This window comes from Meriones unguiculatus, chromosome 14, assembly GCF_030254825.1.
Source record: "Meriones unguiculatus strain TT.TT164.6M chromosome 14, Bangor_MerUng_6.1, whole genome shotgun sequence".
NCBI lineage: Eukaryota > Metazoa > Chordata > Mammalia > Rodentia > Muridae > Meriones > Meriones unguiculatus.
The window spans coordinates 18,589,661-18,608,900 of NC_083361.1; the positions used below are offsets into that span (position 1 = coordinate 18,589,661).

Below are 19,240 nucleotides of genomic sequence, written 5' to 3' on the forward strand. Positions count from 1 at the left end.
TGCGAGGAAGAGGCAACATGGCAGAAGATTTAAAAGGCGACCCTTCTGGAGCTGGAGCAGGGCTGGGGATAGGTTCTAGGTTTCCCACCCTGTGTGGCTGAATAGGTATGCTCAGCCCTCTCAACCTGTATCTCCTCACCTGTGAGCTGGAATTACGCCAGTTTACCACAGCATAATCAGCACGGGAGGGGGGGGGGAAGCTTTTTAATCACCAAAGTAATAACTCCATTTTTTTGGAAAAGCCTTTTTTAGGTCTTGAAATTTAAAGAAAATTATTGTTTTATTTCATGTTCATGAGTATTCTGCCTGTATGTGTGTGTGCGCACACCGCATGCCTGCTGGTGCCCGTGGAAATCAGAAGAGGGTTTCAAGTTCTCGGGAACTGGAGTTAGAGATTGCGAATTGCGTATGGATGCTAGGAATGGAACCCGGGTCCTCTGGAAACCCGAGTGCTCTTAACCATTGGCTGAGCTGTCTCTTCAGCACCAATATCTGCCCCCCTTTAATTGTTCTATGATGATGGGCATTTTGCCTGTGTGTATGTCTGTGTATCATGTACAAGCCTGGTTCCTGAAGAGGGCAGAAGAGGACATTGCAGCTGAAGCTACAGGCTGTGGTAAGCTGTCATGTGGATGTTGGGACTTGAACCTAGGTCCTCTGGAAGGGTAGCTGGTGTTCTTAACTGATGAGCCATTTCTCCAGCTCCAATATGGGAGAAAAACCCTAATGTTTGTTTCCTCTGACAGGTTATATAGAGGGCAGGGACTTAGTTCTGTTCATTGATAAGATTTCCAGCACACAGAGCAGTGTCTGGTATACAGTAGATGCTCAATAAACACAAATGCAACATATAAATGCAGCATTGCTGAAAGCAGGAACTGCCACACACACACACACACACACACACACACACACACACACACACACACACACATCTGACTGTGCAACCCAGGCTGGCCTGGAATGCCTCTGCTTCCAGATGCTGGGGTTACAGGTGTGCACAGCTGTACGTGGCTTACAGACATAGATGTAGCTACAGATAGGGCAAGGGCTGGAGAGATGGCTCGGTTGGTAATCTGCTTGATACACAAGCACGAGGACCCGAGTTTGGTCCACTGGTGTGAAAAGGTGTGGAGGAACGAATTTGTAACCCCAGGACTGGGGATCTCGAGAGAGAGAGAGGGATTCCTGGGACTAGAAGTCAACCAGCCTATCCTAAGTAGTGAGCCCAGATCGTAATGATAAACCCTGTGCCCCTCCCACCAAGGCTCAGGGGTCAGCATAGACGAGGGGGTGGAGAGATTATAAGAGCCAGGGGGAGTCGATGTCCAACCGGACAGCATTTGCTGGATGCGACAGCACAGTGGCACACATGGACTCATAGCAAGGACCACACAAGATCAGGCCAAGAGAGCAGCCTGGGTGGGGGAGGGGCTCCGACAGTCTTACCCCTTCTCCTGCTGAGGGGCTATGGGAAACTAATGGCTGCTGGGGGAGGAAGAGTCAGTTTCCTTCAGGGATTTGGACCATGAGGGGGTCCTCATGCTCCAACAAATGTTCCTACATCCATGCACACACAGGCAGCACTCACTAGACTCAGTGGGCTTAAAAGAGAGAGAGAGAGAGTGGGCACATGAAGTTGAGAGGGAGAAGAGGTGGGAGGGGATAAGGGAGGAGCCGGAGAGGAGGAAGTGGATGGATTTTAGCCAAATACATTATATACAGATATGTCATGATATTAGATAAAATATTTTTTAAAAGAAGATGGACAGTGCCCAAGGCACAACGCCAGAGTGCCTTAACTTTTTCTCCACTCCAAAACCACATAGATCTAGCCATCTTGTGGTTCTCTTTGAGCCCAGGAAGCTTAGGACTTTTACATCCTTACATGTTGCAAAGAGTGAAAGCAAAAAGGGAAAGAAATGAAGGAAAGAAAAAAGAAGGAACACAACAAAAGCACTGTGAAAAGGAAGGGGAAAGTAGGGAGGGAAGAGAAGGAAGGGGAGGTTGGAAGAAGAGGGTGGATTAGAACCGGCTTTGCTGCGGGGACCACCTACTGGAAGGGGCTGGAATTGCAGACGGTGACCGCGGGGAAGTTCATGGTCTTGAAGCCCATGGAGAGCGAAACGCTGACGTCCCAGCTCAGGTAGGTCTGGATGAAGACGCCCCACTGCCAGCACACCAGGCAGGCGAAGAGCAGCGTGAGCAGGAACCACACGGCCTTCTTCTTGGGCCCCTCGCAGATGATGCGCTTGGGGCCGTGGGTGTTGGTGTTGCTGCAGTACCACAGGAGCAGCTCCTTGTAGGTGTAGCCTGGGCCCTTCTGCAGCCGGTGCAGGCACTTCAGCAGGTACTTCTTCACCGGCATGGTGGCACCTGCTGGGACACGGGGCGCCGTCAGACAGGGTGCTGTTGAGGAGGTCACCGGCTTGGAGACCAGTCACACAGACCAGCCCTCTCGTGCCCCATCCTTTGGTCCATCATCAGTGGACCTTCTGCCTGTCTCTCCAGCCAACAGAAAAGCACTTAACCGAATGACTATAGCACGATTGAGCGGGTGTTCCTGGAGCTGAGTTTGGAGTCCTAGGCCTGCTAGGCAAGCTCCGTGGGGGAGGGAGGGAGAAAGGCAGCAGCTTTTGGATCTTTAACAACGCCCGGCATGGCACCAGCTCTCCACTGAACAGTCAAATACAGCAAGCCAGCTGTCCCTATCTGCACTGTCCAAGCGTGTTCACACCCTCTCTGGAACACAGTGGCGTCCTCATCTTTCCGTCCATAACAGGAAGGGAACAGAGCACCAGGGACGTTGCCATCTCTATGGCCTTCATTCTCTGTGGCAACCAAACTCCACGGCCTCCCAAGCTATGCGAACTCTACGGTGAGTATTCAAACATCGCTCCCGTCCAGCCCCTCCACCCCCCAACCCCCGAAGCATCCCTCAGCAGGCCTGTCCTCTGCTCTGAACAGTGGCAACTGCAAGAGTGCCCACGTCTGCGTGTCTCCTACCATTTGCAGCTGCTCTAGATGTCACGTTCCTCTCACATAGAAGTCTGTGACTGGCTAAGTGCACAGAGAAGGAGGCTGGCCTGTCTGGAACCCTCCACTACCCCAAGGCTTCGGAAATCGGCACACTAGATGCCGATGAGTTGCTGAACATCTCATCTCAACAGAAAGAAGCCAAGAACATCTCTTGGGTCTTAATCTTTCCCATTCCCATGTAGTCCTTCTGGTTCAGTCAGGAAGAAAGTCCAGGCTGCACAGGTCCCTGATCCTCGATGATCTCCTAGCTCAACAGTGGGGCCTTGGGCTTAGGATACAGTCAGTGACGGCGTCCAGTTAGAATAATTGACATTTGTGTTTTCATTGGGTTTGTTTATGTTCTGAGACAGAACCTGGTAGTTCATGCTGGCCTCAAGCTCCCTATGCACCAGAGAATGGCTTTGAACTCCTGATCCCTCTGCTTCAACTTTCCATAGTGCTGGGATTCCAGGTGTATGTCACCATACCTGTCCTTTAATTTATGCTTAATTTAATATAAATTTTTATGGAGCTAGGGATCAAACCTAGAGCATTCTAGGCATGTGTTTTGTCACTGAGCTTTATCCTCATCTCTTTTACTATTATTATTATTATTATTGATTAGGTGTGCAGATAGCACAATGCTCACTGGATTTGTTTTTAATTCACATTTATTTATGTGTGTGTGTGTGCGCGCATGGACATTTCTGTTTAGGTCTGAGGGAAACCTATTCTTCCTCCAGCACTGTCTACCCTGCTCTTTTGAGGCAGGATCTCCCCCCTGACCTAGAGCTCTCTGAGCAGGCGAGGCTGGCTCCATGAATTTGCAGCCTCTGGATCCCTAGTGCTGAGGCTGTAGGTGTGAGCCACTGACCCTGGTTTCCTTTGTGGGTTCTTGGGATTGAACTCTGGTCTATGCACAGCAGGCACCTGCAGTTCCAGTGCTGCGAAGGGTAGGGACAGGAGGTTCCATGGCCCTCGCTCGTTGCCGGCCTTAGCTCCAGAGTCAGTGAGAGACCCTGTCTCGGAGGGGTACACTAGTCTGACACATCTCCTCTGGCCTTCTCTTGGGTGACCACAAAGGGGCATAATGCATACATACACACACTTGACACACACATGTACACATACACACAATAGTAAGAGACCATAAATGGCAAACGATTAAAAAAACACATCATAAAAATATTATGAACAGAAGAGACACGTTTTAGTGTCTTTACTCGCTGGGAAAACCAAATCAAAACGTCATAGGACACCACTTCCCACCCGTGGAAGAGCCAACAGCTCTGGGCTGGTAAGGATGTGAAACACGCAGGGTGGAAGCTGTGACAGAGTGACGTGGGAAGCAGTTGGGTCCTGCCTTAGCGTTTCTGTTGCTGCGAGGGAGCACCATGGCCACAAGCAAGCTGGGGAGGAAAGGGTTTAATTGGCTTATGTCACCACACCACCACTGTTCATTATTGAGGGAAGTCAGGACAGGAACTCAGACAGGGCAGGAAACTGGAGGCAGGAGCTGATGCAGAGGCCGTGGAGGGGCGCTGCTCACTGGCTTGCTCCTCATGGCCTGCTCAGCCTACTTTCTTATAGACTCACTAATTAAGAAGCCCTAAAGGCTTTTTTTTTTTTTTTTTTTATGAGTCTCACTATGTAGCTCTGGCTGTCCTGGAACTCACTTTATAGACCAGGCTGGCTTAGAATTCACAGAAAGATTTGCCTGCATCTGCCTCCTGAGGGCTGGGATTAAAGCCACCATACCTGGATGGAGACGTATCTTTTTTTTTTAAACTTTTTATTGATTCTTTGTGAGTTTCACATCCTATGCACCACAGTCTCATTCATTTCCCCATCTCCTTATATACACCCTTTGCCCTTGCAACCTTTTCCTAAAATAAAACACACACACACACACACACACACACAGAGAAAACATCTCATCACGGAAGCTGTAGTATGTCACAGTGTGTCCCAGAGTGTCCTCCTCTGTCCACACATCTTCACTTGCAAATGTTCGTTGCAGTGAGTCGTTTGTCTGATCCTAGAACTCTGGCTTCTGTGACACCATCAATATTGGATCCTCACCAGGACTCCTCCCGGTTGTCCTGTTGTTGTCCTGTTGTCATGGAGACCCTGCAGCTTTGGACCGGCAGGATTGGTCCTTCACTCATCCCATCTGTTCTCAGGTGATATAGATTTTGGGGTGGGCCAACTCAAAGCCCTGGATCTCAGTCTGGGTGGTAGCTGAGCAGGTCATCATGCTCGCTCCCTTATCCTCACCACCAGGGCAAGCTCTCCAGCATAGCTCCAGCTAGGCCACCCGCTGCCAGTACAGGCAGGAGCAGGGTCAGCTCTCCTGCTCTCATGCCCTCTAGGCCAGTTCACCAGCATCCATGCCTCTAAGCTCCATTGTTTGGCCCACAGGGCCTACTCACCCAAGCTCTGCAGCCTTTGAGGGGCTGGGCCAGCTCTCCTGTTCTGACACCCCTGGGACTGGCTCACCCATAGCCCCTCATCCAGGGCTAGCACTACTGTGCTGCTCAGGTAAGGCGTAGGGCCCACGTGGAGGCATTTTCCTAATTGGGCTTCCTTCCTCTTAGAGGACTCCATCTTGTGTCAAGTTGACACAAAATAGCTAGCACAGACTAACAAATTTGAATGGCTGGGGAGATGGTTCAGTGAGTAAAGGGTGCCTGTTGTGAAACCCAAAAACCTAAGTTTAATCCTCAGAACCCACATGGTGGAAGAAGATATCTGACTCTTACATGCTGTCCTGTGACCCCCACATACACATACTATGGTGCCCCCTAAACAAACATTAAAAATGAAATAAAATTAAAATAAACAATTCCCTAAAAAATCAAGTTGAATGACATCTCTTGTGATTCAACATTTCCAATTTTATGTATCTGAGAGAACCTAAAGTATGCATGCACACAAAAACATCCATGCCTCAGGGAGTGGACAAGGCCAAAATAAAACAAGCAAACAAACAAACCAAACAACAACAAAAAAACAAACATGCCTCTTCATAGCAGCCTTATTCTTGATAGTCTCAAAGGGGGAAAAAACTGTCCAAACTTCTATCCATTCATAAAAGAAATTGTGGCATATCCATAGTGGAATACTATTTGGTAATCATCAGGAATCAATGATTAATACACAGAACAACATGGATGGCTATGCACAATTATTATGCTGAGTAAAATGAGCCAGTCTCAAAAGAGAACACCCACCCTGTAAGAGTCTGTTCTGGAAAGCCCTGGCCAAGTTGAACTAATTTATTGAGACAGAAAGCAGACTGGAGACTACTATGTCTTAGTGAGGAGAGGGATGGCTAGAAAGTTTCACGGAAGAGTCTTCTGGAGATGATGGACAGTTTTAGATTGGCCCTGGGAGATGGTGACTTATTTGGGTGCATTAATCTATGTATTTATAAAGACTATATTTAATTAATTAATTTACTGTACCTATGGACCTCAGTTTTCCTTTTTTCCTCTCCTCTTAGCCCTTCCCCCATCCACTCCTCCTCTTCTCTTCAGAAAAGAGTAGGCCTCTCATGGATATTAACCATCCCTGACATATCAAGTTGCAGTGATACTAGGCTTGTGTCCTGGCCTACTGAGTCTAGATGAGACAACCCAGTAGGAGGAAAGGGTCCCAGAGGCAGGCAACAGAATCAGGGACAGCCCCTGCTCCTACTGTTACTTGAAGACTAAGTTATACAACTGTAACATATATACGGAGGGCCTAGGTCAGTCCCATGTAGGCTCCCTGACTGGCAATTCAGTGAAGACTATTTTTTTTTAAATTAAAAAGAAATACTAGATAGAGATAGAGATAGATAGGTAGGTAGGTAAGTAGATAGATAGATAGATAGATAGATAGATAGATAGATAGATAGGGAGTGTGTGTGTGTGTGTGTGCGTGTGTGAGTTTAGATGTCAGATCTCCTGGAACTGGAATTACTGACAGTTGTGAGCTTCAACATGGGTTCTGGGAATTGAACCCAGTTCCTCTGGAGGAGCAGCAAGTGATCTTAACCTGTGAGCCATCTCTCCAGCCCCTAAAGACTATATTTTTTTTATTGTATGTAAACTATAGCTCAGCACACTTTGGGCAAAAAAAACCATCCATTGTCATTTCACATGTATGAGATTCTGCATTAAATAAAAAAAAAAAAATCTAGATTTTTTTTTTAACTTTGAAAAAAAAATACTCCAGCATAGACATAGTTGTTAGAAGTGTCTCCCATTCTTCCTAACTCATTCCATTTGTGGGTGTTTTATACCCAGCCCACTGTACTCATCTTCTTAAATAACTGCTTTGCCTAAGTTAACATCTGACTTTGTGATCACAATAAATTTCAGAAATTCTTTCATTCTTATTTTTGTAGCAAAACCTCAGATTATAAAAGGAACAAGGTACCAGCGCCTTGGGCTTGATGCCTAATTGAAGGTTAACCTGAACATAGATTTGACTGTGGTTATTGAGAAAGTTTCCACGGCCATGTCCTTTCTGCAGAGCCGCAGAACATGACTGGGGCTTTGTTCTAGAGAACCAGACAGTACCAGGGCCAGGGGTGGGGTTCACTGTGCTAGGCGAGAGGAGCTGAAGGTGAGGCTTTGTTTCTAAGAGGTGAAGTCTCACTATGCTCCCCAGGCATGTCTGGGACTCCTGGGCTCCTGGGAGCTTTCCACCACAGGCACCTGAGCAATATGATTACAGGTGTGCATGGCCACACTTGGCTTAAGGAAGGGTTTAAAGGGAGGGGCCGGGATCTTTGGGCATCTAATTGATTCTTCAGTCCACCTATTGTATGCCTCCCAGCGCCTGCACCTTGGTGTTCGAGTACCACAGCTGACTGAAGCAATCAGTGCTTCCTAGACCGATGATCGATACTGGCTTTGTTGTAGGAGATACAAGGTGATCTTGAGCTACTGTCATACCAGAAAGAAGGGAGAATATCAAAGCCTGTTGGCATCTGTCAGAAGAGTGCCAGGGAAAGGTTATCACCAGCAACAGTAGGCCACTTTAGGCTCCTTTACAATGTAAAAAAAAAAAATTTATTAGAGCTGAATGGAGACACGTTGGGTACTAAAATTCCATGGGTTCATGAAGACATCAAAACCGGGAGGGTAAGAAAATTGGTAAAGCCATTAGTAAATAAATGCCACCAATAAATGGGCCCCTGGAAACTAGTATTCACCATAAACTCTCCACTCGTAGCACGAGTCTGTAAAGGACACTCCAAGGCCTGCTTTGTTGTCTGTAGTTGTGATGTCCTTATGCTAAGAGGAAAGTCTACATTCTTGTAATGTGTATGTGCTGTGTGTGCGTGGTTGCAACCACCCAAGTGTGCGCCCGTGGAGGACAGAGGATGACACCTGGGCTTTCGCTGAGCCCAGAGCTTGCTGGTTTTGGCTAGACTCGTCCACAGGGCTTTCCTATGTGTCTCCATGCCCTAAGTGCTGGGGTTATAACCACACACCATGATGGTTAGCTTTTACATGGCTGTTCAGAATCCTTATGCTTTCATGAATTATTGATTTTTTTTTTTTTTTTTTGGGGGTAAGGGTTTCACTGTGTAGCCTTGTCTGGTCTGGAACTCACAGAGATCCACCTGTCTCTGCCTCCCTTGCTGGGATTTAAAGGCAAACGCCCAACATGACCCTAGTTTTACAGCCTTACAAGGAAATGAATATGTGATCCTAGTGAGCTGCTGTGCTATTAGGTCGCACCTCATCGAGGCTATGCCCTCCCCAACAGCGTCATCAGCAGAGTTGAGAGCGTGAGCCTGTGGGACGTTTCAGTTGCACCAGAATACTGTGTCATATGTGTGTGCTTGCAGCAAACCGAGGGGAACCTTTGATAGGAGGGTTTCCTGTAAGTGTTTTAAGTTTGATTTGGTCCCCCCAAACAGTTCAATGGTCTCCGAGTCATCCTGCTGCCCGCAGGTCAGCACAACGTCTGCCGAGTCCCTGAGGCGTCTGTGTCTGACTTGTGTTACGTTCAGCAGTGCATTAACTGGCTGTGGTCACTGAAATCACTGCAGCCTCAGCCTGAGAGCTGTGTGAACACGAAGGGGATAGGAATGTGTGTGAAATAGCACGTCTGGAGCACTGGGAAATCCCTAATGCATCTTTCAAACCGTTCAAAAATAGGCTATTCTGTGAGCCATTCAAAATCCCTTTGGCTAGGCATGGCTGTGTATGCTTTTAACCTCTGCACTCCGAAGGCAGAGGCAGGCAGATCTCTGGGGGTCTAAGGTCTACCAAGCAATTTTCAGAGCAGGCCAGGCAACTTAGTAAGAACATTTCTCAAAATAAAAAAGTAAAAGGACAGAGGCCGGGCATGTGGCTCAGGGGTGGAATACTTGCCTAGCGTGTGTGTTTAATGCCCAGAACCATAGGAGAAGCTCATCTTCCCATATTTTCCCATGGGCTGAAGCACCTGCTGTCCAAGGACACAAGATACCCTCCGGGGCATTTTCCCCATGTGTCTCTGTGTGTTTGCATGCCGTCCTTGTAAGAATGCTGGCACAGATATAATTATGCCCATTTCTCAGAGAAGGTAATGGGAACACTGAGGGGTGTGAGCATAGTCTGGAAATAGAAACCGCCATCGCTCATTATCACTCTCAAAGGACACCTGACACCCAGCACCTGTTCCCGTGGGCATCGGGGAAGTAACAAATGTAGCAATGGGGTGGCGGCTTTCGTGTGCAGGTATGTGCCTCCTTCACCCAAGGTCTCCTGTGCCAACCTCTAGATGTTCTCCCGGAGAGCCCAGCTCGGCACTTGTAGGTGGAAACGGTAGTAAAGGTGGCTTCCTGCGTTGCCTTCTGGGAGGGGAGACTCACTGACCACAGCTGAGCTGATGAATGGTGTACAGTTAGTTAAGTGAGAGGAAGGAAGGAAGGAAGGAAGGGAGGGAGGGAAGGAGGGAGGGAGGAAGGAAGGAATGATACAGAGCGCTTGCATGTCAGTGTTCCAGAGGCAGGAGGCAGGAGGATGATTGTAGAGTACTTGGCTAGCACGTATGAGGTCCTGGATTTGATATTTGATGCAGAGAGGTGAGGGGAGGGAGATGGAGATGGAGAAAGACAGACAGAGGGACAAAGAGACAGGAAGAGACAGACAGACAGATGGATAGGCAGAAAAGCAGACACGCAGGCAGGCAGAGCAACACTGAGGAGGGAGAGGAGGCAGGGGAAATGTTTAAGTGCATGTGTTCTACCTCTAAGGGGTTACTTAAGAAGGTGCTAATATGACCAGCCCTCATGGAAGGGAACTGCTGGGCAAATCATGCCTTTCGCATTTGAAGTTTGGGCACATGAGCATCCATCTTTGTACTTACTTCTCCAGCAACTATTTCTTAAATACAATTCTAAACCCTGGGCATTCCTTAGGGCTCAAACCTAGTAACAAATCTGTCTTTATGTCATGTGCATGCCCACAGAAGACAAAAAGTGTGAAAAAGAGCAATTAAAGTTTAAACCTTATGCTCGTCAGAGTCAGGCCAGAGAAACCATGCAGCAGTCATGAAAACGTTTCGTTGGCCAGGCTCTAGGGAAAAGATCTCCTTTATGCACTAATGGGGTTCACATCGACGTACTCTGGAGTCATTACATTTCGGGTGAGACATACCCTGGTATTTGCACTTCTTGTGTTCTCAAGTGGATCTGTGTACAAGTATGTGTGTGCACTCACAACATATGGCTGTTGATTGTGGTACGGATGCCCTCGGCCTAGAGACCACCTGTCCTACTTTCACTTCTGTTGCTGTGGTACAACACAGCTTAGGGGAGGAAGGAATTTATTTGGTTCACGATTCCACGTTACAGTGGGAAGTCAAGGCAGGAACTCAAAGCATCACGTCCCTAGTCAAAAGCCTGCTTGCTCAGGACCCCTTGCTTAGGGAGTGATGCTGCCCACAATGGGCTGGCTCTTCTCACATTAACAATCAAGACAATCCCCAAAGACAAGCCTGCAAGCCAACCTGACCTAGGTAATGCCTCATTAAAATTCTCTTCCCTGGTGATTCTAGCTGACAGTTAATATTAATCAGCGCAGCACCCAAGATGGTTCAGGAAGGGGTGGAAGAGGGTCCTTGAAGAAAAGCAAGAAAAAGAAACTACGTATTTGGGCTTTGAGTGTACTTCTGGGCTTCTGATAGGTCAAGGACATGTTGATGCTTTTGGGGGGGCTGACCCTGACCCCACTGGCATCTATTGGCTTGCGGTTAATTATATTCTGTTACTATGTCTACCCTTATCTATCTGTCTATCTATCTATCTATCTATCTATCTATCTATCTATCTATCTATCTATCTATCTATTTTTGCTCAGGACTCAATCCAACAACTTACATTTCCTCTTTTGGTTCCCACTCTCACTTTCTCTCTCATTGTTTCTCTGTGGGGTAGGGCATGGAACACTGAGCCTTGGGCATGCTAGGCCATGCAGCCCTGAGCCCTGCCCCTGGCCTGCCCTGTGTAGTTACTGTGACTCATGATGCTGTCCCCTCATTCTCTGTGTACCATGGTGGGGAAGAACCCCCCACCCTAATGTTGGCATAGGGTCACTTTAACTGATATTCATCCCAGCTCTAGAATGCTACCATGTGAGGCAAAGCCATGCTGATGTCATTCTCTGTCCTCTGTGGCAGGTCACAGACAGGTCACGCTCCTCTTTGGAGGGACCAAAGCAATGGCCACACTCACGAATGGTATGGGAATGTTCTTTGGGCTTGCTGACCACTTTGTGGGGTGGCCTCTGGGTGGCATTGCACCTGAGAGGCATGCCATCAGTGCTCTCTGGTCTCATCTAGCAATGGCATGATGGTGGAGTCACCCTCTCATCCTCTCATCCTCCATGACAGGAGGCACCCTCAGTGGGCATCAGAGATTTCCATCCACAGCATAGCTATATCCGACGTTATGACCACTGCTCCTGTCCAGAGGCAGGTGGTGCAATTAGAGCCCAGTTATGGGTGATTCTGCTGCATCCTTAGCAAAGGGCTCAGTCCATGATATAAATGAGTTTAGATCTTGAATGTACCCTAAACCCCACGTATTAAAGGATTGGTTTGCAGCCCAAGGTGCTATCAAGAGATGGCAGCCCTTGAAAATAAGGTGAGGCAGAGTGGGAGAAAGTTAGGTCATTGGGGCCACATAAAAGAGATAGCAGAAGCTGGGAGGTGGTGGCACATGCCTTTAACACCAGCACTTGAGAGGCAGAGGCAGGTGATCTCTGTGAGTTCAAGGTCAGCCTGGTCTACAGTCTAGGATGGCTAAGGCTACACGGTGAAATCCTGCCTCAAAAAACCAGAGAGAGAGAAAGAGAGAGAGAGAGAGAGAGAGAGAGAGAGAGAGAGAACAGGGCTCCTGCCCCTCCTTTTCCCTCTCATTGTTCCTGGCCACTAAGCAGGCCTCCTCCATCATACCTTACTGTCAATATCGTACTATACCAGGCAGAAAGCACAACCAAGCAGCCATGGACTGAATGCTCCGAAAGAGGGAGCCCAAGAAAACCCTTCCTTTGTTAACTGTCTCAGGGATTTTTGTCACTGGCTGAGAGTTAACATGACTCTTTCGGTCTTAACTTTCTTTGCAGGTGGGGACAATAGTCTCTCTGCCTTCTGTGTTGTTGTCAGGAGTCAGTGAGCTGCTACCTGGGAACAGCCCGTAGCGTCTTTGACAGGGATGGTGGCTGATGGTGTTTTTATTATCATTCCACACTGGGAACAGAATCTTTCAGAATGACGGCTGCTGCTCACCCTACGCTGTTGAGGAAGGCATTCATGGGAGGATGGTAGGTGGAAAAGAAGGCTCCTGTGAACCTCGGAGCAGACCCTCACCAGACAGGACATGCAAGCATGTTGACCTTACATTTCCAAATTTCAGAACCATAATGAACGGTCTGCTGTTCCTATGCCATCAGCACTCAGGCATGTTATTGCAGGAGCCTGAGCAGAGCAGGGCGGCTGGCAAAGCAGTGATGGGAATTCGTTTCCTGTAAAAGGCTGGCTGCCAGGTGTGCATTATTACCCGCACGTGTGCACTCTCCTCTCTGCACCCTCTCAAAGCCCCGGAACATCCTATAGGTGACTCAGGGCTCAGCACTTTCCTTTCTTCCTGGTCAGATCAAAACTTTCTTCCTGGAGAGATGGCTCTGTGGTTACGTGATGGCTGTGTAAATCTGAAGGCTGAAGTTTGGGTATCCAGAAGCTATGGAAATGCCAAGTGGGCATGGCGGCCCCAGAAGGCAGAAACAGGAGAGTCCTGGAGCAAGCTGTGTATGGAAAGCAGCCTTATCGGTGAATTCTGGGCTTGACTGAGAGACTCTGCCTCACTGAAAAATGTGGAAGAGCGATTGAGGATGACTCCCGACGTCGACCTAAGGTCTCTGCATGCGTGGGCACACTCAGGCACACGCAGAAAGCAGAAGCCACAGGATCCGATGGTTTCACATCCCTCTGGCCTCCATCCAGCTCCTGTGAGGGCCTGCACCTCTCTTTGCAAGGCTTGGTCAAAACCATACATAGAGATGTTCCTGGGGATGAGAAGAACCCAGTCTCTAAACCCTCAAGGATGGATGCTTCCACTTGTTTTTCTCCCTAACTGCCCATATAGGGTGCCTGCTGAGCTGAGACTGAGAGGGAGGGGATGGCACCCCAAGACCAGCATCAGCCCCACTGGTCCAGTTGTAAGTCCTCAGGCATGGCGCCCACTCAAAGGGTGACTTTCTCCTGCCTGCTCTAAGATACCATGAAGGGCCTGGATGTTTCTGCTAAATGCTGGCTTCTGCCAAGAGCCGCTGTCAGCGCTTCTTGGATGAGCGGGGTCATATTTTAAAAACGAGAAAGATTTCCATCCCTTGGTTCCAAGAAGGAGAATAATATAACAAAGACAGAACTTACAAGAAAGGCTTATCCAGAGTCCCTTCCCAGAGCCAAGCTTTGGGTGTGAATCCGGGGAAGCTGTGCAACCCTGGGAAGCTACACGGTGTCTCTGTGCCCCTCCATCCTCTCATCTGAGGTGTGGAGACAATATTACGCCCACATCCAAGGATGCTTAGAACCGTATGTGGCTCGCAGCATGCTGGGCACACCCGTTCCTGCTGGCTTTTATCCTCTCAAGGACCCTGGCAAGTGAAAAGCCATACTCCCTTCCAAACACAAAAAGAAAAGGGCAGTGTTTAAAGTGGACACAGGAGCCAGGGGTGGTGGCTTGTGCCTGCAAATCCCACTGCTCAGGCTGGAGGATCAGGAGCTCAAGATCATTGTTGTCTACAGCCTGAGCAACTTGAGATCTTTTCTCAAGAACAAAACAAACCAACAAACCAAAAAACAGAAAAAACAAGACAAGCAAACAACAACAAACTTCCTAAACCAACCAATCAACCAACCAACCAAACTCAAACCAGACAGACAATTTTTTAAAAAGGGTTAAGCAGATGTCTGGCATCATGCCAACGAGACAAGTGTCCTGTAACTCTGTCGCAGTGACAGGTAGATGACGTTGAATGAAGAGCGAGAGAGAATTTCAGTGTTTGATGGCAGGTGTGGCATGGCCTACAGGTGCAAGCCACAGCCCAGGTTCTAGAGTAGTGTGGAGAGTTGTCCTCCGTGCAAAGGAGCAGGGGTGAATGCCGCCATGTTTTTGTGCTGTTCGTTTTTTTTTTTTTTTATTTCCTGATTTCAAAGTTTGATACCGTCTTTTAGAAATGCTTTTTACCCAAGGACTAGGTTGAAACTAAATTTGGACTCTGAAAAATTTAAATTTATTAAGCTTTTCTTGGGCATGGATTCCCAAGTCATGCACTCAACATTACACCTGTGTCTAATCCCCCAATCCTACCCCCTTTTCTTTCTTCTATTCTCCACCTGCCTGTTTTCCTTTTTCCTCTTCCTCCCTCCTCTTCCTCCTCATCTTAAAAGCAACTTCCTCCTGTCCTGTTATTTTACTTTGTTCTTTCCTAGTTATCACTAAAAGTGCCAGGCAGCTGCCTTGCTAATTGCAGGGTTGTTAGAGAGTAACATTAATTATAATGGAGCTCGCTTTGCTCAACAGTGAAAGTGATGACAAGAGAGGTGATCATGGGCACCGAGCTGCACTTTCCACAGACGGAGGACATCCTGGGGGCCCCGATCCAGTGACCCTCCTTTCTGAAGACCATGTACCATCAGTTTTCTGAGTCATTTTGACCAGATCTAGCCAAGAGCTTAGAGTCAAAAGCCCAGGGGCATTAGAATATTATGAAACCAAATGTCACCATCAACAGCTGGGAGCTGACTTGGACCCCTTCACAGGCCAACATGACAGTCGAACTCTAAAGAAAATCTTAAATATATAGATCTACCTCAAGGACAGACTTGGAGATGTTGACTTGTGATTCTAGCACTTGGGAGGTGGGGACAGGAGGACCAGTCTTGGATACTTAGTGAGTTCAAACAAACCAAACAAATTCCAAACTTCGAACTCGGATGTGGTGTCAGCTGATGTCTACAGTTTTGGCACTCTGGAGGCTGAGGCAGAAGAGTTGTGTTTGAAGCCAGCCTGGGCTATATATCAAGACCTTATCTCAAAAACAAGACAACTCCCTCCACCCCCCGACCCGACCAAACGGAAAGACTATCCAAGCCAGCATGTGAGGGGACAGCTCAGCTCGCAGCTCGGAGGCGTTTGCCCCCCGTTGTGAGGCAAGTTTTGCTAAACTAGAGCAGCTCGAGCAGCGCACCTGACTGCTCATTTCTAGAATCTTCTGGCTTCTGGAGTTCAGCCCACAGAACGGTTGGAGAATTCCATAAGGTTATCTCTGCAGACAGAAGTGGTCCTTTGTGTCATTAACGACAGCTTCCTGTCCTTCTGTCCTTGGCCACTTGGAGTACAAGGCATCCTTTGAGCCCTGTCATTGTGACACGATATGAGCTGCCTTTGGGAGCCCAATTATACTGTCATTTATTTAATATCTTTCTCTCAGTTGACTCACTCTCTCAGTTTTGCTTAAATGCCCACTTTGGCTTTGTCCTAAGCAACAATATCCACTAAATCACAGGTTGGATGTCACTAATTATATACGCGTTCTGATCCACCTTAACATAAATAATTATGAACGGGATGAGAAACAGTGCCGTGTGTGCTATCAGCAGCATCCTCTCCCAGGCAGACACACGCAGCGGGAGCCTTGTCTTCTAAGTCACTAGATTAGATAAACCGCCTCTCGGCCTGACAGCCTGCCACGCTCAGCCCGCCCCCAGAGTGGTCATGCCTGGTGGATCTTAGCCTGACCTGTTCTGTAGGTTTCTCTACTACGCAGCCTAGGATTACATGGGCCTCCGTTCCAGGAACAGCTTGACATGTGCCCAGCCAACCCAGACTGAGGTTCCCAATCTCTAAGACCTCAGGTGGCCACAGCTGTCAGGAAGGCTAACTGGTTGCCCCGCCCAGACCAGGAGTTGTGGGGCTTGAACCCAGGGCCCTGCGTCAGTCATGCTAGACTTTTATTTTTTTTTTTATTTTTTTTTTTAACCACAGAGACACTCTGAGGCCCTTGAATTACCTCTACCTTCCTCTGCCCCCTTCCCCCACCTCGACCACAGGCTGGCCTGCGATACGCCGTCTTCCTTTGCCTCAGACTCTGAAGTACTAGGATTATGGTCATCTATCATATCAAGCTTACACAACGTTTACCTTCTGGAGGTGCTGGGCCGTCCTTGTCTTTCACAGCATGCTGTGGAAGCACTCTATCACTGAGTGACTTCCCAGCCCTTCCTTCCTCCAATGGCCTTTTAAGGAAGCACCTTATTTCCTGGGGAACCTGGTGATTAACTTCCACAACTGGGTCTAGAAAGGAAACCACACCCATGGCCGTCCCACCTTCTCCGTCAAGCCTTTCTGCATCAATATGGATGCTTGGATGCTCGCAGAGAGGAAACTCAAGTGTGTGGTAGGAATGGGAGCGCCTGGCGTGCTATGCACGGTCCAGAGGCCCAGAAAAGTCCCGGAGGCCATTAGAAAGGCTGTTGTGTAAAATATCCTGAGGGGCCTGGGGAGGTGTCTTAGTTGGTAAGGCACTTCCCTTGCAAGGGAGGACCGGGATTCGATACCTAAACTCACGTAAAAAGCTAGGCATTGAAATGCATGCTGGGATCCATGAACAGGCATCTCTACTGCCAGTTCCAGGGGAACCTGATAAGCAGACATCGGGCATCGGTGAGGCCACCTCCAGAATCATAGGGTCCGGCGGACCACCCATGATACAAACACCTGTTCCTTCTGCGCATGCGCTGGGTCACCTTGCAGGTGCACTCCCCCTCCCACCCTCTCTCCACCTCCTTGCCTAGAGACAGTCTCTGTGACCCCTCCCTCCCCCACAAAACCTCCCGCGTGGACCCTGTCTCGAGCGTGATTTATGAACGGGGCTGCTGGATCCTAACAGCGGGTGCTCGTCATTTCCTGTGAGATGTTGCCACCGCGCGTGAATCTCTAGAAACCCCGTGGCCAGCGAGCGAGTCGAGTCTCGTTGTCAAAGTTCCAGGCTGATGAGAGTCTCCATCTTAACCCAAAAGGTAGAGGGGCACGCGAGGAATGATAGACAAAGTGCCCTCTTGTCTCTATATGTATTTGCCACGCATGCAAGCACACTGACGCGCGCGCGCGCGCACACACACACACACACACCTGCAGAGTTGACCATGTTGACATATACTGTAATCGCAGTTCTCAGGAGGCAGATGGAGAGTTCTCAGCCATCCTGGGCTACATGGTGAGACCCGGTGCCCCTATCCCCAGAATAAAACAACCTGGAGGAATATATATGATCACTCATCACGGATGGCATTAACCAGGCTGTCTGTTGTGGTTACCTCCCAGAAGCAGGAGCTTGGGTTTCTAAGGATAATATTTTTGGTTTATCTGTGTTTTTACAACCTTGCCATAACGAACGTATATTGTTTATAGCACAAAAAAGATGTAATAAGCAAGCATGTTCTTAGTCTGTCAGCAGTGTGGGAAAAAGGCTGTAAGGCAACATTTTTACTTGCAAAATTGAGATTGTGAAACAGTTAGGGCCAGCAAGATGACTCAGGAGTGCAGACACTGGCCACACAAACCCCGATGATCAGAAGCCATGTCAAAAAAGCCAGAAGTAGTTGGTAACACATGCCCCAAACCCCAGCACTGCCGCTGCAAAACAGAAAGCACAGAGACAAAGGCATCTTCCTGGAAGCTCCGCCTTTTAGCCTAGAGCTGAACAGCACAGCAGGGGAGAAGAACTGCCCAGAAGGCAGAGGAGAGAACTGCCCAGAGGCTGCCCTCTGACAGCCATGGGGGCATGTTATGGCTTCCTCTCCCTCCCCGTCTCTCTCCAGTATAGATAAATATACAGTCGGTTTCTTGTATCAACGTGTATCATCAAGCAATCTCAGATCTGACTTCTTTTTTTCTTTTTTTAAACTTGTGTCTATCCTGAACATAGACAGATGCCCTTTTCATCATCATTCCCTATCCCTACACTGTAGTGGTCAGGAGAGGTGATCGAGAGATGAGCAAGTCTTCAGGGGACGTACAGAGGTAATGTATGCCCTGAGTCCCTGAGGGGATGAACAGCGGGGCCTTAGGGCCTGCATGCAGTCCCTGGTGGAGTTGAAAGGATGCTGTGAGTGAGAAAATTGGTTGTTAGGGGAAAATGGTGGGAGGTCAGCAGGAAATATAGCTCGGTTGCCGTTGGTGATGTTGGTTTTTAAGATAAAAATCTAGCTATGTAGCCCAGCCTGTTCCGGAACTCACTATGGAGCTCAGGCTAGCCTCAACCTCATGGCAATCCTTCTGCTTCCTGGGTGCTGGCTGGAAGTACTGGCATGAGGCATCAAGCTCAGAAAACTCATTTATTTATTTATTTATTTTTTTATTTATATGTTGGCTTACTAGAGTTGAGAGGCTGGGAAAGTGTTCTAATGAGCATCTCAGTTGCTTGGGGTCAAGCTTCTATTCCTTGGCCAAACGGGTTCACAAAAGAACACGGGACGGGGAGTAGACTTCAACTTTGCGTTCTGACATTTGTCCCCGTTTGCTCCAATTTTCGTTACTTTAGAATTCATTTTCAATTCAAAGACAAACCGAACAAAAGAAATGTTCAGCCAGGTGGTAAGTTCAGAGCCTACATCTCCAGCAAGCTCACACTTAGCCCTACAGTTTCCTGAGGTGACCCTGAAGACAGGG

General features: G+C 48.3%; 1 protein-coding gene across 2 annotated transcripts in view; it reads right to left on the reverse strand.

Annotated features, from left to right (window-relative positions):
* The window catches only part of Scnn1b (sodium channel epithelial 1 subunit beta), a 56,703-nt gene that overhangs the window by 20,326 nt on the left and 17,137 nt on the right, over positions 1-19,240 (reverse strand). Inside the window, exon 2 of one of the 2 annotated variants that reach the window (XM_021640634.2) lies at positions 2,058-2,376. In XM_021640634.2, coding sequence (XP_021496309.1) covers positions 2,058-2,368 — 311 coding nt within the window. In that variant the 5' untranslated portion in view covers positions 2,369-2,376. Of the gene's footprint in view, positions 1-2,057; positions 2,380-19,240 lie in introns of both variants that reach the window. The other variant, XM_021640635.2, reaches the window with a different exon arrangement.